A 25,293-nucleotide genomic window follows, 5' to 3' on the forward strand; every position below is an offset into this window, starting at 1 on the left:
AGTTGAGTTGCCTTAAAAATGTAAATAAAAGAATGCAGTTATTGTCAAATCCCATAATCCCACATTTTATTCACAATAGAACATAACAACAAGTATCAGACGTTGAAACTAAGACATTTTACCATTTCATGAAAAATCTTAGCTCATTTTGAATTTGATGGCAGCAACACATCTCAAAAAAAGTAGGGCCAAAAGCCTAGAAAAGTAAGGGATCCTAATGAAACACAGCTGGAGAAGCATTTTGAAATGATTTAGGTTAATTGGCAACATGTTAGAAACATGACAGGGTAGAAAGGAGCATTTTAGAGAGGCAGAGTCTCTCAGAAGTAAAGATGAGCAGAGGTTCAGCAATCCTCAAAAAAAAGTCATCAAAACCCACTCTGCACATGCATTTTAACCCTAATCATTTAGAAAGCTATCAAACATACTAAAGCAACAGTACATTGTTTAAATTCATATTTGCCTCTTAGTGATTGTCTTCTTTCTTGCTTTTGTTGCTGTAACCTTAAAAAGCAGATGGATTGGCCAGATTTCCAGTCTGTCATCAGGCAGATCCACTTTACAAAGCTCTGATCTGAAACAACCATCCCTGGTCTGAAAATGACCTGACCAGTGTCATTTGACGATAATGAGGCAGTAGCTACATGCTGCTGCCGGAGTAGCAATTTGCTTGGATGTAGTTATCGAATAGCAGCAGTTTTATTAGAACTGGGCCACATTTCTTTATTAAAACAAAAGCAAAGAGCCACACCAAAAGCTTTTCTTGGAGGGGATGTTTTTGCACTTCTGACCAGCTTCAGCTTTGGTTTTATCCACCAACAAGTGCCACCCTTCCTTAGTTACTGCAGCTTGGCAGTGCATGCCTGCTGCTTCATTTTGTCTTGTCTGATTGGCCTGTAATGGATTTTACAGACAGAACATTTGTCCAATCACCTTCCTAATGGGAGGTTTCCCAGATGAATGTAAAATCTATCTATGCAATGATATATGAAATGTCTGTCTGGCTGTCAAGTTAGCTTTACTGCAGCTATTGGTTAATCTACTGACTGTTTATGTCCACCTGTTAACTTACATGGGCACAAACTTGTTCATTTGTGCTTGAATCCTATATGAAACAATCAGGTCAAAAGGGAAATGTGTGCTGAAAAAGAGACAAGTCATTCAGACAGATATCCTTTTTTTGAACCAGGCTGCATCCATGTTTATCCCTGCTATAAAAATGGTCATTTTATCACAGGTGTTGACTGGATAATATCTGGAATTCTTTTTGCCAGGCTCCCACAGACACTTCTAAGAAGTGCTGTTTTCAGCTTCAGTTTCCAAGACCAGATACTGACACTCAGTAAAAACACTTTTCTATGGCACTGATAATGGTCAGACAGTTTCACAGGAAATGCCTACTGGCGCTCTATTATACAGAAAAACCTGGTTTACCTCTCATGGGTTGTGGGGTGCTGCTGATGTGGGTTTCTGTAGAGCATTTATGAGATCAGGCACTGATGTTGGACCAGTAGGCCTGGCTAACAAACTCCATTCCAGTTCATCCCAAAGGGGCTGGATGGGGTTAAGATTAGGACCCTGTGAGGGCCTTGCTCTGTGCACTGGGGCACAGTAATGTTAGGACAGATACGAGCTTTCCCCACAAAGTTGAAGGCATAGCATTGTCCAAAATATCTTGGTATGTTGAGGCATTAAGATTGGCCTTCACTGGAGATAAGGGGCCTGAAAATCAGCCCCATACTATTATCCCTACTCCACCAAACTTCACAGTTGGCACAATGCTGTCAGGCAGGTAAAATTCACCTGGCATCCACAAAACCTGACTCACCCATCTGACTGCCAACCAGAGAAGTGTGATTCGTCACTCTGAAGAACACATTTCTATTCGCCACAGCTAAACCTTTAACGGATCATTGTCACATAGAAGAAACTCTTCCTTCAAGAGGTCAAAGCTGTGTCTGAAGGCACCACCCTCTGCAGGTTTATGTAACATAGCAGACATCTTTGACATTGGCGAGGCAGCATGTTTCTCCCCTCTTTCCTGCTATTGGCTTTTTAAACAACCAGTCCTGTGGTTATGTGTTTTCACCTGCCAGTTGGACTTTCATTTATTCTAGTGTCTTTTATATTGTATTGATTGCTGGACTACTGAACACATTTTACTGCTGGCTGCTGAACATCATGATTATATCCCTCACAGGGATAATAAGACAACGCTGACCGTTTTTGTTAGAAACAGGCTGAAAGTTTGAGGAGCTTTGGAGTTCTGTTAAGTGATTTAACAGGACCCTCCCAGGAGGACAGACATACGCACACTCATTCTTCAGAGGCAGTCAAAGACCTGCACCAACAAACCGACAGAGAGTTGCGTGTGGAGCCATCGCATGCAAACAATGCATGATAAGCATCTGTAATTGACAGAACAAACCACATTTCTGGTGACAGAGCACACAGAGATAACCACAGGGATGTTTGCTGCATGCTGGAGACAAAGACATTACTATGGTGGCCATATTGGGTTATTTCAGAGTAAAAACTTCTTTTTAATCACATTATGATGACCCAAACTGCCCTTTGGTGGCTGATGGACAGATCATGATGTATTTTAATCACATGAACTCAGTTTGACTTTAGTCATAGTTTCATGAGAGCTTAGAGCTAACATCACACCCTGTCATCCACAAACACAGAGAGCAGATCTAAAGCAGCAATAGCGTTAGCTGGCTGTGGTTTAAGACTGGCACGCTTTGTTTTATCTAAAGAGGAAGTGATGTTGGTTGCTAAGATCCGAGATCTCTCAGTCCTTTCAAAGTAAAAAGATGTGACAACAGATGAGAGAGGGGGTGTCTGAGATCTGCAGTCTGCAGCCAGACCCCTCTTGGAGTTTGAATAAACACTTCAAAACTCCCTTCTCTGTACTTAAGCTTATTTACAATCAGCTCCACCTTGAGAATGAAGAGTGAGTTTAAGACTGAATGGGCTGCTAGCTGCACTTTCATGCATTTGTCTTTTTATTGACCTAAATTGAAGCTAAAGTATTCTCAGATGAAGGCTGATGGGAGTCTGGGTTGCATTAAAAAGGACTGTATCCGGCTCCTTTTGCTTCCCACTTACATTGTTCTCCTGCAACTGTCAATGACAGCTAAAACACTGTTGGACAATACTGTACAGACCACAAAACAAACTCTGAATTTATTTTGTAGAAATAAAATTGGAACTACATATCTAGCCAAGCGTTTCCCGCTTACTTTTTTTATTTACATCCTATCATACATCAAGCTATTTTTATTTACCCTGCTTTTGTATCACCCTTTGTTTTGTCCCCTTCTTTATTATTTCCTGGGTAAGATTTTGCATAAATTAGTAGGTTGATGGTTGTAACCTTAACTTCCAGCTTTGGACTACTTTAGTAGGGCCATCAGGTATTCCTGGTGATGGGGATGTAAATGACAACAGATTATAGCTGTGTGTGACCCAGTTCAGCTCAACAACGTGTGTGTTTCCCCAACAAAGATTAATCTGACAAGGTCACCGTAAACATCCTCACTTTCCCCTCACGTGTGTTGACTCAATTTGACTGTATTTTGTGTCTCAGACTCGCTGCTCCACATCATCATCACAGTTAGGACAGCATGGGATCATGTGACATGTCACATCAGTGCTACTCAACCCTGCTCAACCAAAGAGCCAAATTGTTAAAAAAAAAAAAATCTTTGCAACAGCCTCAATCTAAGTACTGAAAAGTGGCAAAAAAAAGATCAGTTAAAGGTGGAAAAAATGGTTAAAAAAGGAAAAAAAAGTGGCAAAAACTGGTTGAAAAGTGACAAATAAGGTAGAAAGTAGCAAAAATGAGTGAGAATTGACAAAAAATGAGTTACAGTTGGCAAAAACAGTCAAAAAGCAGCTAAAACATGGCAGGAAAATGAGTGAAAAGCCACTAAAATGAGCTTAAAGCAGCAAAAGGTGGGAAAAGTGGGCAAAAAGCAACAAAGAGTGGCAAAAATAATCCAAAAAAGCAGCAAAAACTGGCAAAAATAGGTCAAGAGGGGCAAAGTAGGTATAAAATGGCAAAAACTGTGTGAACAGTTACAAAAATAGGTAGAAAAAGTGGCAGAACTAGGGCAGAAAGTGGCAAAAATGGGTGAGAAGTAACAAAAAATGAGTTACAGGTGGCAAAAAAACGGTCAGAAAAATGGCATGGAGTGAATAAAACTAACAAAAAGCAGCAAAAAGGTGGGAAAATTGAACAAAAAATTTGGCATTGAAAGGCAAAAGCAGTAAAAATGGATTACAAGTGGCAAAAAATTGCAAGGGCAATGGAAATATACAGACAAAAATTAGGATTGACAAATAAAGCAAACTCTATAAGAGTGTGAAACAAACTCATTAATGTCACTTGCAATTGGAAAATTTCTGAGATCAAAGCTTCCCTTTTTTAAGGTTTTCTAGGGGAAAAATATTTCAAATTAAGACATAAAAGAGCCACAAATTATCACAAAAGAACCACGAGTCCACAGAGCCACGCGTTGAGTATCACTGTGTCACATGATCATGATCAGTCACATGGAGCCTTTGTGGAGACATTGCTACGACCAGTGCCGCTCGATTATAGTGAAAATCCTAATTCTCATCATTTTAATTGATACTGAGATCACAGTTTTTAAACACTAACTGATTCCTGGTTAATAGCGCTAACATTTAGCATGGCTAAATGAAGCAAAATATAAAGTTAAACAAAACAGTGCTGGATAGGTGCATAAACATGTGCACATGCTGATATCAATACCTGCATTTAAGCGGTATTGGTCGTGTTTCCTATACTGGTATCAGAATCGGAACAACTCTGGAAAACAGTGAAAATGCAATGCTATTCATTTAACATGGCTAAAGATGGGATCACTGTTCATCATTAATCATTTTTCATAGGCTAGACATAGGCTAGAAATCCTGGTCTATAATGCTCTTTTAAACAGTAATGAACCTCCTGCCACTAGAGGCCACTGTAACTTCAGTTAATGGCCGCTGCCTTCCTGTCTAGCATTTCATGGATGTAAACATAAGAAGCCGGTGGCGCTAGCTTATGATGTTAGCCTTGCTGTAGAGAGTATATCAGGCTAACATCACACCCGCTTACACGATTACCCTGTGAGGAATTTGTCTGTTTTCTAGGGGTTTTCTCCTCTTTAGACTAGTCGGTTAAACGAAATATAAATGAGCGTTTAGCCGAAAGCTGAAATAGACGCTAAGGAACATCCTTACTGTCTAGAACAAAAGTGTGCTCTTGCACATAATGATTCTTCTTTTTTTGTTTTAAAGATTTTTTTTTGGCCTTTTTGCCTTTATTGGATAGGACAGTGGATAGAGTCGGAAACAGGGAAGAGAGTGGGGAGAGACATGCAGGAAATAGAGCCACGGGCCAGATTCGCCTGCGTATATGGCGCGCTCCTTAACCACTCGACTACCGGCGCGCCACATAATGATTCTTCTAATGTGAAACCAGACCAGTGGAGATGGGATAGGGGGAGCAATTGTACTCAGACATGGTACTGCAGACATGAAAATGCTCCAGTATCACACCTAAAACAAACTGTATGCTAGATAACAGCAGTAGAGTTTGCCATACAGGCTGCTCTGAGTATTCATGATTCATAGATGATTGAGTTGATATTGAGGAACTTTAAACCCTGCACAAGAAGAATTCAGATTCTTGACCTTTCATAATCAGTGTATCATTCGTTCATTTAATATTTGATTGATGATTGGATAACAAATAATGAAAATACTGTTCACTTTTTTGTTTTCATTTCTGAAATGAAGTCAAATAAACAAGAAATGATGCGTCTTTTTGACTTTTGCTAATAATGTTGGGATCGGAGAATGTAATATGAAAAAACAGGCGTAAGCAGTTAGTATGATTTCAATATTAATTTGCAGAAAAGCACCCTAAGAATCAGATGCCCATCACTGAGGAGTTCACGCTTCCTTGAATGATATACAGAACACAAGCACCGGTACCAAGTTAAGTCACGTTCCCTCACTTGTGCTCCTTCATTTACATTCTTGCCATGCTTTGGTCCACCTTGTCCTTCTGTGCTGGAGCCAGGGAAGCATGCCACGTCCAAGCACGGAAGAGTGTACTCATGCTGGGCAAATGTACTGGACTCAAACGTACCCAGGCACAGTACAGATTGCCTAGTGTGATTGCGCCTTAACTCGGTGCCGGCGTTTGTGTTCCCGTATATCATTCCAGGAAGCATGAACTCCTCAGTGATGGGCATGTGATTCCCAGGATGCTTTTCTGAGCACAACACCTGCACCAGGTTACGCAAATTAATACTGCAATCAAATTGACTGCTTACAGCTGTTTTTTCATATTACATTCTTTGATCCCAACATAAATAGCAAAAGTAAAAAAGACGCATCATTTCCTGTTCGAAAACGAACAGTATTTTCATTATTTGGTTTGTTTTTTAAAACAGAAAAGTGAACAATGAGCCGTTTTTAAAATTTAATTGTTATTCAATTATCAATCAAATATTAAATTAATGAATGATACACAGATTTTTCATGTATTGCTGGATGGTTACCAGAGGCAGAGTCTCCACTGGTGTTAGCAAGACTGAAATGGACTTGCTCTGATTTCTTGATGCAATCCAAACTTTTTTGTGGGAAATAGAGTGAAATTTTTAAAAGCTGGAGAATTCAATTTCCTCTTCAAATGGGAGAAAAAGCCTCTCAGTTCTACAATCTATCAATCTTAGAGGAATGAAAAGTAGCTGTAACTTACATAAACACTGAAGGACAGAAGTTCACAGATCTTAAAAGAACATCTTTGAGGGAAAAGATTGAAAGCACATGTGGATTCATATCTGCCATATGCAAAAATATCAAATCAGTACAAGATGTACAAACAGAAGCGGAGCTTGGCTGGAGAAAGTGAGAAGTCAAGGAGTGAAAGAGAAACAGAGCTCTATACTACCTTCTCTCGCTGCACATGTTTTGTATATTCAGGTCATGTTTATATGAAGGCTTACATAATGCCTATCGTATGTCCTGACCTGGACTCTCTGTTTGCACCGTATCGAAGGACTATCTCTGCCTGAACATGTCATCATGCTCTGTGTTATCATACCAGATGTTAGAAAGTCTGTGTTCCAATGTCACCCTGATAAACCTCTGCTGCTTCACTGCACTTCATGCAAAAACTCTTCCATCTGCGCCCCTCACTTCCTTTTCCTCAGAATCAAAGTCTGCAGGGGCGGCAGAACTCAATATATCAGAAGAAATGGGTTCGACTGTGTGTTTTCAGGGTGTGTTCATTCCCTCGCTGTTTGAGTAGTTTGTTTAAACTGTCCAAAGGAGTCCACAGACAGCCAAACCAAACGGCAAAAACCAGCAGATTTAAGGCTTCTGACAAGAAACCCAAGTACATCAAAAGAAAGTGAAAAGAATATGTAAAGCACAGCAAATAAACACAATATACTACGCTGAGTCAAGCAGAGGCAGTGTGTGAACAGCTTAGCATTTGTCAAGACAAGCTAGCAAAATAAAATAAAACAAAGTAAAGATTTCTGATTGTCTATTTCTGCATTCTAAAAATATGCTAGTATTGGAGAACACCCATCAATGCATTGAACCCATTATGCTTTGTTAAAGTTCCATCTTAAAAGCCCAACCATGCTGTGTTAATAATGCAGTCAGACTTTTAAAAAAAATCTTTTTTACATGATTTATATTTATTTTTTTACATCTATTTTCAAAAGATACTCAGCAAAAGGTGTAGGCTATAAAAGTGTGAAGACATTCAGAATACAGAAGATAGTGAAACTTCTAGGGTTTCAAAGTTGCTATGAAAATAGGGCTGTCATTTATAAGGCTAATCACATGGAGATTTAGGTCAGAAATAAACACATTCATTTTTTAAATAATCTCATTCATACAATTTTTTGCACCCTTGTTAGGCTACTGCACCATCCGGATGCTTCTTACCATTTCATCTGCCAGCTTCAAGACAGTCTGGCTGCAGACCCCAGCTCTCTGATCCCCCCTCTCTTGCAGACCACTACTGTGAGACACCACCTCTGTCAGTATGGAAATGCATTCTTAAAATTTAAAAATAAGATCTGACTACACTTCTGGTTAGGGTAAGGGTTAAGGTAAAGGCTAGGATGGTAAAAGATAAAAGTCAAACACCTGCAGCTTATGCTACATTTGCGAAAGCTAACCAAGCTAGATTAGCTAAGTAGCAGCAGTACCTGTGAAGCAGATGAAGCAACACTGGCATTAGCTAATTTTCTCAGGCTCACTTATTACGCTAACGTAGCTACACTTGCTTACTTGGCAATGCTGTGTGATTAAACAGGTTGGTTTCTATTCTGACTGCTTGGGCGATCTCCTTCCTTGAAGGTCACATCCAGAAGAGGTTTGAACAGCTTAAAGCAGTTTGTAATGAGCTGTCATTAGTCAGACTTTAAATACAAAAGAAGGGGTTTATTGCGCTATTGGTTGCAAGTTTTTTCTCTGTTAGGCCCTTTTCTTTATTAGGACTTGAGTGATATCGTGAACACTGAAGCAAGAAAAAGAAATGAACCCTACAGTAGAGCCCATGGTTAGTGAAATTAAAGGTGCTGTTTTTGTCATGTGATACAGTTGAGGCTGTTGCTTGTTAACTTGAAAGCCTATAAATTACACTCTCCATACAGTGATTTAGCTTTTACTAACCAAGTAGCTAGTGTAGCTATGTTAACTTTAGCTAAAGCTAACAAAGTTAAAGTGAGCCACCGTTTGCGTTACTACTTTTAAAATGGATAATTACATAATTAAATTAATTAAATCCCAGATTAGACTTTTTTGAGTTTCATAAATATTTAGTCTATGATGCCATGCATGTAACTGCTTTACTTTGTTTATCAATAAAGTTGAATTTAACAAAATAAATTCTCAACCGAGAAATACGTCACTTCCGTCTTGATTGATGCGGGTGTCTCAGTGTGGTCTGCAAGAAAATGTCAGAGATCTACCAGACGTCTCTGACCCTCTTCAATAAGAATATAACGATATGGCTGGGCTAACATCTTTACCCAACAGAGGTTCCTCATTTTCTCTCAATGTTAACTCAGGTTTATATACAAACAGGAAGTAAAGCACTCATAGCTTAACTACACAAATAACAAAGTAAAAGCATAACAAAGAACAGTTAGTTGAGAAAATCTCTTGGCTTTATTGTTACCCTAAACTGATATACTGACAAAGAGAAAGAAAATGAAACTCATCAGATCATCGTTCATCACTGAGTCATTTTGTACATGCGCTCCTGCATTTTTCTTGATGTAAAAGAGTGTTAAATGGTGTATTTGGCAGCATAAACTCTATGAAGCTATCTCCTACCTTTAAGCCATGGTTTATGACCTCACTGCTGTAGCATCCATCCATCCCTGCATCTGGTCTGGGAATGCCTCAGAATAACCCAGAAGGAAGGGAAAGTGTCGCTAAAGAGGGATGTCTGGGTGAACTTGCTTCACCTGCACAGAAGCACAAAAAACACAAGTTTAAAAAATGTTTTAGTTACAATTAACAACCCAAATTTTGACAATTAATCTGATTAAAAAATTGCAATTGTTGGAGGGCTCTTATTTATACATAAAACTAAAGGGTTTCCCAAATCTTTTAAGTTGGTTTTCCTGTCCTGAGGTTTGCCCTTCTTATGTTTTCTTTTTTTTTTTGTTTTATTCGTTTATCAGTTCATGTATTAAACTCTCCAATGAGACAAGGTGGAACTGTTTTTGTTCTCTTGCTTGTTTGGTAGTTTTGCAGGATGTTATTTTTAAATTAACCATCTCTTTCTCTGTCTGTTTCTTTTGCAGATGCTCAGGAGTCTGCAGACGATGAACGGCCAGTCGGCTCCAGAGCGCTGAGGCTCTGTAAAGTCATTCCTGTTTTTCCATGTAAACATCCCACAGGAGTTTTGTGTGTCATCAGGACCTTGAGACACACCCCCACACACACTGATGCTCAGCCTCTTCTCCTCACTGAAGACCTGGCAGACTTCTAATCTCTAAAAGATTGATGAGGCTCTGCCCGGGCACAGGAGGCCTGGCACAGTGTCGATAAGGCAGCTTTCATTTCACCACATTTTATCCCTGGCTCCTGCCGTTCTTCTCCTCTTTTCCTCCATGCCGGGAGACGCTGGGCAGCCTTTAAAGCATGGGGGAGGATTATGACACACCAAGCAGTGAGAGGGACAGTGTTTTAAACAGGAGCCATGAAACACTCTAGAAATGACAGCCCTGTGCTCTTCTGCTGCTCCACGTTAGACGGCCGTATGTTAGCCGAGCAGGACGCCGGAGCGGGCATGTCACTGTCAAACTGCTGGAGTCTGAAGGTAGTGGAGCTACTGAGGGACACTCAGAGCTGAGGGTAGCTGAACACATCAGACAGCCACTCAAACACAGAGCGTTTCACACAGGAAAATGTGCAACATCTCATTCTGTGATGTGGACAGTAAGGTGGATCAGTTCTTCCAGCCGACGCTCTACATCATCGTCATCGTTCTGGGGCTGCCCACCAACTGCATGGCCTTATGGGCCGCCTACATGCAGGTGAGGAACTCATTCAATTTACTGAAAATGAGCAATAGTTTACCAAACACTTTCTGAGTTTTAGTCTGGACCACTGTGCACATGGGTCTGCAAAACAACTAAAAATGCAACTAAAACACATGGCATGCCAGATCAGCTTCAGCAGATAGCAGCTCCAGAAAAGTCTGGTCCTTGCCACTTACAGGAAGTTTTTCCTTGCCACTGTAACTCCAATGTTGCTAAGTTCTGAGTTGATGGTGGATCAGTGTTGGTTTTTTTGCAAATAATCTAACAAAGCAAACTATCTAGACCTGCCCTCTTTGTGAAGTGTCTAGAGATAATTATCTATGAATTGACGCTACATATCGACTGGTTGATAGTTGACGGAATGGCCACGAAACACCACGAGCACGCACATGTCCATCCTTCTACAAAGCAAACATAAAACTCTAAGGGTGGGTTGCTTCTCCGGACTGCATGTCAGCCCATTTCCGTTCAGTTTGGTATGGTATGTAATTCTGTTCTATCCACTATCAAAAGTTAGGAAAGGCAGAAAAATAGCTGATCTGCACTGTCCTACATTTTTGGCACCCTTCTGTACCTACAGTGCTTCTTCAAAGGTATTTGCCCCTTCCTAATTTCCTTTTTTGTATATTTGCCACACTAAAATGTTTAAGGTCATCAAAAAAAAGGTATGATTTTAGGCAAAGATAACCAGAGTAAAAACAAAATGCAGTTTTTAAATGATGATTGCAATAATTAAGGATCTCAAAAAGCAACACATCATGGTGCCATCTAAAGAGAAACAAACTCACTGACATCCATCAGACTGCAAAGGGATACAAAGCCATTTCTAAGGCTGCGAATCATGGTGAGAGCCATTATCCACAAATGGGAAAACTTTGAACAGGGGGTGAACCTTCTCAGGAGTGACCGCCCACCAAAATTACTCCAAGAGTTCAGTAACAACTCATCCAGGAGGTCACAAAAGAGCCCAGAACAACATCTAAAGACCTACAGGCCTCAGTAGACTCAGTTAAGGTCAGTGTTCATTTTTCAACAATAAGAAAGAGACTGGTCAACAATGGCATCCATGGGAGAGTTCCAAGGCCAAAACCAGTGCTGACTCAAAAAAGCACAAAGGCTCGTCTCAAATTTGCCAAAAATATCCCGATGATCCCCAAGACTTTTGGAGAAATATTCTGATGAAACAAAAGTTGAACTTTTTAGAAGGTGTGTGCCCTGTCCATCCCAACAGTCAAACATGGAGGTGGTAGCGTGATGGTCTGGGGCTGCTTTGCTGCTTTAAGACCTAGACAACTTGTCGTTATTGATGGAACCATGAATTCTGCTCCCTAACAGAAAATCTTAGAGGAGAAAGTCTGGTAACCAGTTCGTGACCTCAAGCTCAAGCGCACCTGGGTTATGCAGCAGGACAATGATCCCAAACACACCAGCAACTCCACCTTTGAATGGCTTAATAAAACAAAGTTAAGGTTTTCTCCATCTGATAAAGCCTGAACACTGACAAAGTCCAAGTCTTAAAACTGATGGAGATGATGGGTTATGACATTAGGCAGGCTGTTCATGCTTGAAAACTACCCAGTGTGGCAGAATTAAAACAATTCTGCAAAGAGGAGTGGGCCATAATTCCTCCACAGAGATGGGAAAGACTCACGGCTGGTTATTATAAAGGCCTAGCTGTAGTTGTTGCTGCCATCAAGATCAGGGCTTACCTCATCAAATCATACCGAACCACAACAGAAATGCATCGAACTTGCATCGCAGCTGAAGCTGTTCTCTAAACATTTCACTGTGGAACCTGTTTTCAAAACCTTCTGGTTTCAGGAGCTCTGCATCAAGCTTGCACTATGAACTTCACTCCTTGGGGGTGGTGCACACCTGCTATGTCATGTGTCTTCTTGCTCTGATTGGCCTGAAATAAATCAACCTTTATTTTTATAAAGATTTATTTGTATTGACACTAAACAAAGAGGTAATGTCTCAACCATACTCTTTGTTGTAATAATGTCTACCATGAGCTCAGAAAAAGCACAGGAAGGAGCACCCTCCAAACAAAAAAGCTTTTTTAAGGTGTCTGACAAAAAAGACTTACTAAGAAAGGAGAAGTGTCAGCACTCAAAATGTCCTTTTTGGTAGTTTTATTCAAGGCAGCAAGGCACAACGGACGCGTTTCAACTTAGTCTTCCTCAGCGTTGTGAAGACATTTTGAGTTCTGACACTTTCTTACCATGAGCTCAGCCCTTACAGTTAGCAAAGTCCCAGTGGCAAAGGAAAAACTTCCCTTTTTAATGGGTAGAAACCTTGAGCAGAACCAGACTCAAGATGAAAATGCAGAAAAGAGAACAGTGCAGAAAGCAAGACAACAAACAGAGCAACAACAATGAATAAGAAACATTCATGGCTGTCCAGGTCTTAAATTCATTTTCCAGACAGATTGTTCATCCTAACTCTCTCTGAGATATTATTTGAAAGGTTCTGCCCTTCCCTAACACTCTCTATGGGGTGCTGCCAAGATGGATGTGAAATACATCCCATCCCATGGGTATGTGAAACAGTCCATCTGGTTCCTCAGGAGTGGATCCAGGCAATAAAATTAGAGGCAGAAATAGAAAGCAGAAAACTACGGCACCTTAATTTGGCTGGAGAACTTTTGAAAGTTAAAAAAAGTAATGAAAAAGATCCTGCTTTGATTCTACATGTTTTCTAAATGGAAGGATTCTTTGGAATTGGCCGATCAAATATTTGTTTAGCAGTTGACATCTGACCATCCTGTGGGATTGTTTCTTCACCAAAGCAATATGAAGCCAGGGCACCGTGTCTCAGAGACAATATCCTCATCTCTGGTTAAGGACACTGTGCTTAATAGGCTGTGTAATTAAGGATTTCCCATGTAAAAAGCCGGGCACTGATCACTACATCCAGGCAGCGGAGCGCTGAGGGTATTTTCCCAGACAGTGTCAAACATCCTCAGTGTTTCCCAGAGAGCTCCGGTTTGCTTTGGCAGTAGCAGAAGGAATTATTATTGACTTTTCATTCAAGTGAGATCACAAACTTTTCATGGAGCACAAAACATCATTAAAGTGACAGCTCAATTTAAGATTGTTGTATGACTTACAGCAAGGCTTCCTCTCACACTTTTATATTAATTTCAGCCTCAGTATCAACCAACCATGTCAGAGGAGCCGAGGTGAGCCCTGTCATAGGTATACAATGATTACTGTAATTCAAAGACGATTCCCTGGCTCTCTGGTTCCTTACATTTATTTAAGTTTAAAATAGACTGTTTATGTCTTCCTTCATTGTGCTTAATAAAGCCAGAATACCACGACAACAGGTGCTGACATTATGTGCACATTAAACTGAAACCATGTTTTATAAAAACCTGGTTCTGCATGTATATTTCAAATCCCAAAATTCAAAAACATTTTAGCTTATCCATACATACATCATCAAAAACATAAATCAGCTCTTGAAAGGGGAAACATAAGCTCAAAGCACATCTGTGCTGTGCATTAAACTAAACTAAAATGCTGCTCAGATTGGCTGTGAAAAACACTCCCAAACTTTGTAAACAGTCCTGTTAGTTTGAAATATAAATTCAACATTTAAATGCAATTATCTTCTTACTTTCTGAATTGTATACAACAGGGAAGTAGTTTAAATCTGCTGATATCTATGACATGTCCATTCCTCTGTCATCTCTTTACATTCCCTCCTCCAGGTACGCCAACGCAACGAGCTGGGCATCTACCTGATCAACCTCTCGGTGGCCGACCTCCTCTACATCAGCACTCTTCCTCTCTGGATCGACTACTTCCTCCAGCACGATGACTGGATTCACGGTCAGGAGAGCTGCAAACTGTTCGGCTTCATCTTCTACACCAACATCTACGTCAGCATCGCCTTCCTCTGCTGCATATCCCTGGACAGGTACCTGGCTGTGGCATATCCTCTGCGCTTTGCCAAAGTTCGGCGAATCAAGACAGGTATGTTGCTTTATAAATGAACTTTGACACAGCATATGCACCTTAAATAGTCATACCAAATACTTAATGGCTCCACAATCTGGCAGGAATGGAGGGCCATATACAGAAATATATAAGGTTTCTGGGGCCACTTTGATATTTACAAGGTGAGGTATATGAAAACTTTTGGCTATTTCATACAGGAGACAGCCAAAACCCACAGCAGAGCAGACAACAGTGACAACAGAATGACACTGGTCAACTCAGAAGCAGGATAAAGGAGGAGCTGGGGTTGAGGAACCTTGCAAGAGCACCTTGCAGAGAGCGTGGCCAGGCAAGATCAGATAAGATAAGGCATCATGACAGCAATGAGCCAATAGCGGGCTTGGAGCAAATCAGCTGGTTGTCAGCAAATGAGGGCTTAGGTGATGAAGGCAGTGCTTGACTCCATGGCCTGCCTAAACTAATGCTTAATGCTAGATTTGATGGCTGACAAGGCAGATAGACAATCATTTCTGTTTTTTGGGGTCAATCAGATTTCAGGGGGGACTTGTTTGGCCTGAACTACCACTGGCTCTGCCCCTGGAATATTATTGGTAGTGCTAGTTGCTGCCATAACCCATCTGTCTTAATCAAGTCAGACAAAAACACATCAATAAATTGTTCTTGTCAAGATGTTTGTTTACAGAACTAGTATGGTAGCACCACCTTGAGCTGAAACTGACTCAAGGTCGCAAAGTACAATACAGTCAAGCAGAAGCTTCATGTTCAAATGTGGGCCATTTTTCATTTATTTTCTAGAATTTGTTTGAACACTAGAATAGTTTGAACACCCCTAATTCAAGAGGAGTAAAAGTGAGTTGCAAAGTCAAATATCTGTCTTCTCTTCTCTGCAGCTGTTATGGTCAGTGCTATGGTGTGGATGATTGAGATAGTGGCCAACTCTGCTCCACTCTTCCACGATGAGCTCTTCCAGGATCGCTTCAACCACACCTTCTGCTTCGAAAAATATCCCATGCAGGACTGGGTGGCAGGGATGAACCTCTACAGGACGTTTTTAGGCTTCCTTGCTCCATGGACGGCCATGCTAGTGGCCTACCGCGGGATCCTAGCAGCTGTGCGCTGCAACGTCTCCACAGAGCGCCAGGAAAAGGCCAAGATTCAGCGGCTGGCGTTGAGTCTTATCCTGATAGTTCTGCTCTGCTTTGGACCGTACCACATCCTCCTCCTGGTGCGGAGTGTCATGTTTCTGAGGAAACCATGTGACTGCGGCTCAGAGGAGAGCTTATTTGCAGCGTACCACGTTTCTTTAGCGCTGACCAGCCTCAACTGTGTCGCTGACCCCATACTGTACTGTTTTGTCAACGAGGGGGCTCGGCACGATGTCGGTCGAGCTCTCTCTGCTTTAATGTCTGCAGCCTGCCACAGACGCTCCTCTTCCTCGCCATCTCACGCAGACATACTCAACGCTGGCTCGGTCACTATGGAAACGCCTCTGTCAGCAAAGAAGCAGCCCTGTGTGTATGCTGATGGAGAAAAGACAAGCAGCTACAAGACTGAACTAGCAGCTCTGAAGGAGGAATGTCTCCAGATGACCATCCTCAGTGTTAAAAAGTGACTTTGACTAAAGTCTAAGAGGAGAAAAAGCTTAATTAAGTGGATGGAGGAGACTCCTGACACTGACGGGGATGATGTCTTCAAGCCCATCAAGCTGAAATCAGATGATGGGAGCAAAATGTACACTAATTAAGAAGCCAGTATGGGAATGATTGATGAAGAGTTATGTTGTCGGCTGAGAGACTGACATGCTAACACACCATTTGGCACATCTCAGATGACCAACAGCTATAAATCTCAGCCACAGCAGAGCTGCACTGCATGCTAATGTCAGCATGTAGAGTTATCATTCATCCTAAAGTGCAATGATTTGCTCTTTAGCTTATGAGATGTCCTAATGAAGCAAAGAAGGCAGGAGTCCAAAGTCCGCTGGATTTAATGTCAGTGTGCCATGGAGATATGAGCCAGATTTAAGGCCAATCATCCAGCAGAGGTTTAGAGAGTACCATCTTGACCAAAGTGTTGGACCAACAGACCAAACAGTGCCACATGTGACTTTGGGTGCACAGCCAGACATTTAAAAGATTTACGCGGAAACAGTCTGCATTGCTAAGTGGGCTGAAAGGAGACAGCGTTCCATATGGTCCTCCAACTGGACAACATGAGGATGTAGGAGATCACCGTTTCAAATGCATGACTTTGGAATATAAAAGAAAAGAAGAGGGGTCATAAATGATTGTAAATTACAGGTCGACACATTTTTTAATGCTTGGAAATGTCTTTACTGTGTTATGTGTTTTTTGATGGATATAATGAAGCCTTATGAAGTACCTCAGCTTGTAACTGCAATAGTTAGAAAGGTTTAAAGTGTCTGGTATGTTCTTATGTTTTTCTTTTATTTGAACAGCTGAGAAAAAGGGGAACCAAGCCTTGACTTGCACCACTGCATGTTTTGACAGTCAAATTCATTAGTCATTACTTGTTCTGCTTATGGCCCCGTGCAACAGGAAACAGTCAAATATAGTGAAAAAGTTTGTGGGTGTATACTCTAGAGCAGGGGTTCTCAACCTTTTCAGCCTGCTACTCCCATATAAAGTTGCCAGAGAATGGGGACCCCCACTGTACCTGAAGGTGGTTGAACAGCCAATAGTAAATGTGCAAACAGGGCTGCCCAGAAAGAGGGGATAAATGGGAAAGCCTTCTGGGCCTAGCCAAACAGGGGGACCATGGTCAGCAAAACATGGCCCACTGTAAAGTTGAGCTGTGATATCCATATTTTATATTTTACCTGAATAATAACCACTCTTTTAAAATAAACAAATATATTTTTTATTCATTTGTGTAGTAAATAGCCTTCTTAAAAATGTTCATCCCTTTTGTTAAAAACAGAATTAAAATGGGTTATAAAGTGCTAAAGTGGGGTAATAATGGCAAAAATTGGTGGAAAAAGTGGTGAAATTGGATTTTAAAAGTAGAAGAAATGGGTTAGAAGTGGCAAAAATTTAATGAAAGTGGCAAAAACTAACCAAAAAAATGGGTTAAAGTGGCAAAATCTACATAAATAGTGGTAAAAGGAGATTAACAAGTAGCTGTGATGGCTTTAAAGTGATAAAAATGGGTGGAAATTTGGTGAAATGGGTTTAAAAAATTGATACAAACAGACAAAAAGGATAACTAAGGCAGAAAAATGAGCAGTATTTGACAGAAATTGGTTGAACTGGCAAAAAGGGGCATATCATAATGAAATGTGTTTGAAATGGGAAAAAATAGGCTTAAAAAGTGGTTAATAGTGGCAACACTGAGTCAGCAGAGGCAACAATGGGCAGAACGTGGCAAGAATTGGTTTAGAAGTGGCAAAAATGGGCATTTAAAGTTTAAAATGGACAAAAGTGGGTTTTGAGTGGCCAAAAATATGTTGAAATTGACAAAATTGATAGGAAAACTGTAGGAAAATGGGTTAAAATGGTGTGGCTTGGAATAGAGTAATTTAAAAATATTCTTATTTTTTTAAGGCATCTGGAGACCCACTCTCAGTGTCTCCCCAACATTGAGAACCACTGCTCTAGAGGGACTACAGTCTTAGTGCTGTAAAGTAAGAGTCAACCAATACTGCTTTTTCAGGGCAGAGACCAACACCACGTATTACAGTTCATGACTTTACAGTTTCTTTAACAAATATGTGTCACTGGAACTCAGGCTTCGGATTTTGATAGGGAAGCCAGATACTGGGTTTTTGTTGATTTCTGATATGTTGATATTTACAAATCAATTTTAGCTAATGCGAATACCAGTACTGGTATTGAAATGTAGTTCCAACCTGAAACTTCAGTCTCTAAAACACACAATTTAAAGTTTGAGGATGTATGATTTAACAAATTTCCGTCCTTTGAACACACATACAAGTGGAAGTAATAATGACGTAGGCTGAAGTAGGTCCAGCCTAAAACACCACTTTCTCTTTTGTTTGTACAGCTAATATTTACAGCTGATGTAGGCCGCATTTTACAGCCAAAATATCGGATGAAATTTTCATATCTGCCAATGCAGATAATTCATTTTCTAGTTAATATCTGCAGATCCCAATGTCATTCATAAAATATCAAGATTAACACACTGATTGCAATTAACCAAGATCCACAACAACTGTTAATTTTTTTCATTTGATTAATTTCACGCATTATGGTCATGTCAGCACCTCCCTGCAGCCCCAGTGATGTAAAGTAGGTCCACCACTGCTCATTAATGTCTCATTTCACTTTAAAAAACTCACTCACAGCTCAGAGGACACGTCAGATGTCATCCGCATATAATGTTATCTAACGAGCCTTTGTACTTCCCCCTTATTTCTTATCATAACAAGTTCCTTTTACTGTGGTTAAGTTTATGTTATAATCTTGGATCAACTTGTAAAAGCAGCCCTGTATCAAGACAGGGAGTCTTAGTTTAAGAAAAATCCTAAAAGATACAAAAACAGATATAAATGCAAAATTTAAAAATTAAAAAGGATGGGACTAATCATGATTAACTACAGAAACTCTGGGATGAATCATTAGTAGAAATGTTAACAGCCCTATCAATTTCATAAAGAAACGTGACTAACTGCTGCTACATTGTAGCTACATCTGAGCTAACCGCTACACTGATGGCAACCATTGTATACACCAACTCACTGTACAACTAAACCCTGTAAGTATCCAAACTCATGCTGGAACAGGTCAAGAGATGGGTTGAACATCTTTTCTGTCATGAGCATTCAGTGGTGATAAAACTGCTGCTCTATTATAGCTACATCTGAGCTACACAGTTTGGACATCTGAGCATGCTCCACAGCCTCCGTCCTGGGTTTTGACCTGGGGTTAGAAACAGCATAAATGTTTGGCTTAGCCTTTAGTTATCGCTGTTAAACTAGAGGTATGTGTTCATCTCATCTGCACCAAAAGTAAAGCTTAGCTTACATATGAAATACTGTGGCTGTAAAGTTTCTCCATGTTTTCATCATACCACTGGTTAGCTGTGTGCTTATTTTCTAACAATCTGGGTTTAGTCCAGATAAATATCCTCAATGATCTTTTACTGTAACTTTACAGACCACGTAAACGTACTGACTGAAACTGAACCTCATGCTAGGGCTTCGATAAATGCTGCGTCGTTTCCCCTGATACGGTTTACATTCCTTATTTAGATGGATGCCTTTAACTGTAACAGTCAGAGCTGAGTAAATGTTTTTTCAGTGACACACCACATGACAAAGATCGCAAATGAAACCTCCCATTTGCTTAACTTATCTTTTAAGCTCTCTCTTGATAGAGTGACGCTGTTAGCTGCTAACCCTGATAACCTGTTTTGTTGTATCAGGGGAAACAAATTTAGTCTTCACACTTAAACTTATTTAAATCTCCTAAAGCAAAAAATTTAAGAAGGTCAACCCAAATGCTTTCCTAGATATTCACAAAACACACCTAGTTGTCAGAGGTCAGTGTATTTTCTGGAGAAACTCTCGTTATTCTGTGTTTTCCTTTTTGACAGATAATGGGGAAATAAACGAACAAGTCATTTTCACATTGTTTTCATTTCTGGCACAAAGACAGAAAAACAAATAGCAACATTTTTAAAAGGGGGTCCAATTTTTGTTTTTGTTTTTTTTTTTTTTTTCAATTAAATTATTTTGTTTTCTCATTTAAATGAACTACTTGAGGTAAAGGAAATCATATGATCAGTTGGGACAGGCACACATTTCAAAATAAAAGCCCTCTTGTCAAAATGTAAGCCTGTATAGCCATCTACTGTGTTTTACAGCAGGGGTACCAAAACTTTTAACCCCATGACCCCCCTAAAAAATGGCGCCGAGATCGGGGACCCCCATCTTCCTCTGAGGGGGATCAAGCACAAAGTGTCATGTACAAAACTTGCATTTTATGTAGTTTTTGTAACTTTTACTTGCATTTCAGCACAAATAAAAAAAAAAAAAATGTTGATTCAAAAGATGATTTGATTCAAAATAAATTAATATAAATAAATAAGCCTGGACTGCTTAAGGTATTTATCTATGAACACAGCAGAGTCAGATTTCAATATATGATTCTAATGTTTGGTGAAAGGTTTATTCATTAGTGTTTTCACAATAAATAAGTTAAATAAATAAATAAATACATAAATACATAAATAATCAGAGCAAAATACAAACAAACAAACAATCTAATAGGTAACGTTGGCTTTGATGGCTTAAATTTTAACATGTGTGTGTTTATTTTAAAATGAATGTTCACCTTTCCCAATGGGTCATATCTTTTTCTTTTCCTCAAGTATCTAATTAAAACAAGAAAACAAAATAATGGAATTGAAAAAAAAAATCCTTTATATATATATATATTTTTATATATATATATATATATATATATATATATATATATATATATATATATAGTTTGCTAAGACGCCTATTTTTTCTCACTTTTTCCATTTTTGGTCAAGAATGAAAAACTGGAATAATGAGAGTTTCTCCTGATTTTTGAGTCTGGTTTGAACCAGGAAGTGGATCTGCCAGAAAACACACTGACCGTCAGAGCATGCACTGTTCTAAAACGGTGAATCTCTTACACAGACAGCATGTCCCTTAGTTTGAAGTTATAACTGATCGCTCTTTGTGTAAATACTGTATAACTGAGTATTCACTGATGCTGGATTAGCTGCCTGTGCGTATTAAAAGTGAGACTGCTTAAAGGCCTTTGCACACCAAAGAATATATGAAATGAAATTGAAAATAGGGCAGAAGCACCTTTGACGTGTCTGTCTTTTCAAATCAGGGCTGATGCAAATTTATGAAAAAATTATACCCTAAAAACTAATCACGCCACCACAGTTTGGATTCAGCTTTGAGTGATGATGACCTGGCTCTCATTTTATTCAACAGAAAGGGAAAAAGATCAAATAAAAGGCTACGTCCACTTCTGGAGAGGACTTATTTTGTTCGACTTGATGAAAGATTTGAAAACACCAGAAGCAATGCATTCAGACATTTTTGTTGGTTAAAAAATCTTTAAACTAGAATTTGCAATGTGTTTTTAGTCCTCAAACAATAAAGGAGTGTTAAAAAGAGCTCTGGGGCTTTCCTTGTGCAGCAGCAGGTCTGAAAACAACTACATGTGGATTAACTGCACAAAAACCACATGTCAGTTGTGCAAAGGTCTTTAAACTGTTGTGTTGTTAAGCAGCGATTTTAATGTAAAACTAATCATGATGACAGTGACTGAGCCCATTTGTCCAAGTGAAAGAAGTTGTGATCTTAAAACTGCTTTAGAGACTCTAAAGCAGGGGTTTAACTACTGTAATTATACATGAAAAGTCTGTTTTGGATGCAGCTGTCCAAACAGAGGCATCATAAATTTCTAAACACATCTGCAGCTTTAAACTCAGTCTTTATGATGCTTCCTCTCAGCTTCCATGTGCAATCAAAAGTGGTGGAAACATTTCAAACTGACTGTTTTTACATGCAGAATTTCCTGGTCTGTGTTTAGATTTACTTTTGATAAAATTAGAAGAACACATTCCTGCAGCTGAGGTTTGAAGAACTCTTCTCTTGTGATACACACTTAAAGGTTCAGACATTTTAAGGATTCAGAGAAAGTGTGGTGAACTCATCTTTGCATGTAAACATTCCTGTGTTCGTTGAAACGGCGTTCAGGTCGGTGTTGATCTACATGCTGCTCTGTGTATCTTTGCTTTGGTTGTGCTTTAGTATGTCAGAGTGAGAGAAGAGGTACCAGGCTTCGTAATGTGTGTTTGTTCTGCAACAATGTCGGTGAGAAATAAATTATGCATACAAAACTTTGCATCCACTTGTTTGTTTGGCACTGGCAATCAGAAATGAGATGGAGGAGCCTTTTTAAATGGAAATGAAGTGCAGAGGGAGGACTGTTTATCGTTTTCTTTTCTATTTTATGTCTATTGAATTTTCTCTGTGGGTTTCTCTCCATCATTTCCTTCAGGTATGATAACACTGTATTCATGCTGATGCTGCTGAAAAATAGCAATGCAGAAAAAGTCGGAAGAGGAAGTCAGGCGGTCACACAATTTAAGAGCCAAACCTTTATAGAAGACAGCACCAGTAATATTCCAAGGAGACGCATTTCCAGCTGCATACAAACATAACTGCATAGTTTGGAGAAACAGTCAGAATCCAGCACTATCTATTTAAGGCACTAAAGTATAAATGACATGAAGCTGGTCACCAGAGTGTCTACGTGTCTATGTCTATGTAGCAGCAGTGAATATAAGCTGCAAAAGCCTACACACAACTTTGTATCTATTCTCTAGATTAAAATAGTGCTACATAGTTCCTACAAGATCACATTGGTTCTGTCAGTTAGCTGTTGGTTACCTTCAGGTTACAGAGTGCTGTGGTGGCCAGGCAGACAGTCATCAATAACTGCAGCTAGAGACTACCTGTGGAAACCAACAGTGTTACAGTTTAGACGGAGCATCTACCTAGGACTGTGGGCCTAAATCACTTCAAATCCCTCGCAAGACACCGAGAGGGGGTCGCCAGATGCCTTAAAAAAACAAAGAATATTTTTCAGATGATTTCAAACTGCATATTTTACATTTGTATGAAAATAAATGCATGAAATTAGTCACATGTAAATAAAAACATGGTCATTTGGTGAGATTTATGATGAAATGAAGGTAATCTACAAAGCTGTAGAAAGTAAGTCTGCACAGTTCCCTCATAATGAAGCTGAAAAGTTGTTCTGTGGCTCTTATGTTAAAAGTACCTCTTTGTGCTACATTTTCACCACTTTTCCAAACTAATTTGGCCACTTTCTTCAATGTTTGCAAAATTTGGACCCATTTTTGCCTCTTTTTTACATACTTTTGCCACTTAACACCAAATTTGCCAATTTTTTACCCCTTTCCAACCATTTTGCAAATGTTGCCACTTTTAACCATATTTTGGCAGTTTAAAACCCTTCACCCCTTCACTATCACCACCACTGACCCCTTTTTACTAGAATTTTAACCACATTTCATTATTTGTTATGCCCATTTTTTCCAGTTCAACCCATTTCTTCCACTTTCTTCCCATTTTCTGCCAATTTAAACAAATTTTCCACCCTTTTGTGGCACTATAAACTGATTTCTGAGGTGTGCGTGCGCAGCTACCGAGGAATAACGTGAACCATGGCAACTGTAGACATGTCAGTACACGACTTTTGTCATTTTTGAAAAGAAAACAACTCACTGCTGTTCTTTGTTCTTCTTTTAACAAAGAAATGTCATCAAGTTCTGATAAAACTGGCGCTTTAGCAACATCTCACTAAGCTCTTTTGCCATAATTGCACTGGCCTCTTGTTGCTGCTTGCTTACGTCACGACTCCACCATGCCTGAAAGTACTGTCCTGTGTCGCTGACTGGTCCTGTCACTTTCTAACCGGGCCCAAACGGTTCAGATGGGAGCTTTGCAAGTTGGATTCGCCAGTGAGAAACACAGAAACGGGCATATCCATCTGCTTTGCAAGGTTAGATCTTTATACCTCCTCAGTAACCATCAGCTGCCTTTCTGTCATTTTCTTTTGCTCCGCTGGTAATAGGGATGCACGATATGGATTTTTGCCGATATCTGATATGCCGATATTTTGAAACAAATTTTGGCTGATACCGATATTTAATTACATTTTTTCCACTGTTATAAACACGAATTCTATCATGGACTATAATTTTTCTTTATATTGTTTTCTTTATATTGGATATATTGGGTTTTTTTTTTTTTTTCAAATACAGCCATACATTAATGACAAACTTACAGTAATGTCTTTGGGTTACATGTGTATTACATGCTTACATGTATTTTTAACAGTCCAGCCAAAGTCATCTGCATTTTTGAGGGCAATAAGCAGCAGCAAAATAACCTGCTGACACTGAGCTCCACAGTGCAAAAAAGAAATAGCTTATAAATTTAGACAGACTCTCCTTATTACTCAGCCAGTTTGCAGGATGGCTCCCTGACATACTCCTGACAAAGGGCTTTAAATAACAACAACACAGATTCTTAAATGCAAAAAAACTAGCTATAGTTCAGAGCTTAATTAGGATTCTTAATTTCTGAGACTCAAGATGAACAGAAATAACACTTCAACTAAAGTAGTTCTCCTGATTCTGCTTTAAACAGCACAAACTAACTAAGAAACCAAGTTTAAGGGGCATTTCTCTTTAAACAGCTCTGTAACAACACAGTGACACAAACATCTCCAATGCTGGACACACCTTCGTGCACCACAGGAGACGGCACTCAGAAGTCCGTCATTGCTTTTGCCTTGTTTTGCGCATGTCACGTAGGACGACACGCACGTTGTTTTTATCTCTATCTAAACATGTTATCAAAAGCGGCTGCAGCTGCGGCTGCTGAGTGAGCACTCCTGTGAGTGTAGGACAGACTTTTTAAGAGTAAAATCTTCATCTATCCACGGAGGCAGTGAGGCTAAACGACAGACACTTGATGTCCTTATATCTTTGGTGAAGCTAATATGTTTAGCTTTAACGAGGAGCTTCTCTACGTGACTAGAAACGAGGTTTTGCAGTTCAGGTAAGGCTATAAGTGCCTGCTGGGTATAACGTAGTGGGGCTTTAAATGCATCATAAGCCAGTATATTTCATCACCCTGAAAGGCTGATTAT

General features: G+C 39.7%; 1 protein-coding gene and 1 long non-coding RNA gene across 2 annotated transcripts in view; one reads left to right on the forward strand and one right to left on the reverse strand.

The window, feature by feature from the left end:
* gpr4 (G protein-coupled receptor 4) overlaps window positions 1-17,504 on the forward strand; it is a 67,719-nt gene extending 50,215 nt beyond the window's left edge. Inside the window, exons 2-4 of the mRNA XM_041805248.1 lie at window positions 9,864-10,598; window positions 14,323-14,587; window positions 15,463-17,504. Of these exons, the coding sequence (XP_041661182.1) occupies window positions 10,470-10,598; window positions 14,323-14,587; window positions 15,463-16,184 (1,116 nt within the window). The 5' untranslated portion in view covers window positions 9,864-10,469 and the 3' untranslated portion in view covers window positions 16,185-17,504. The remainder of the gene's footprint in view (window positions 1-9,863; window positions 10,599-14,322; window positions 14,588-15,462) is intronic.
* LOC121521336 overlaps window positions 1-25,293 on the reverse strand; it is a 105,002-nt gene that overhangs the window by 65,094 nt on the left and 14,615 nt on the right. The window contains exon 3 of the long non-coding RNA XR_005992846.1: window positions 9,388-9,521. This is a non-coding gene — a long non-coding RNA (uncharacterized LOC121521336). The remainder of the gene's footprint in view (window positions 1-9,387; window positions 9,522-25,293) is intronic.

Source organism: Cheilinus undulatus, linkage group 2 (assembly GCF_018320785.1).
Source record: "Cheilinus undulatus linkage group 2, ASM1832078v1, whole genome shotgun sequence".
NCBI classification, from domain to species: Eukaryota; Metazoa; Chordata; class Actinopteri; order Labriformes; family Labridae; genus Cheilinus; species Cheilinus undulatus.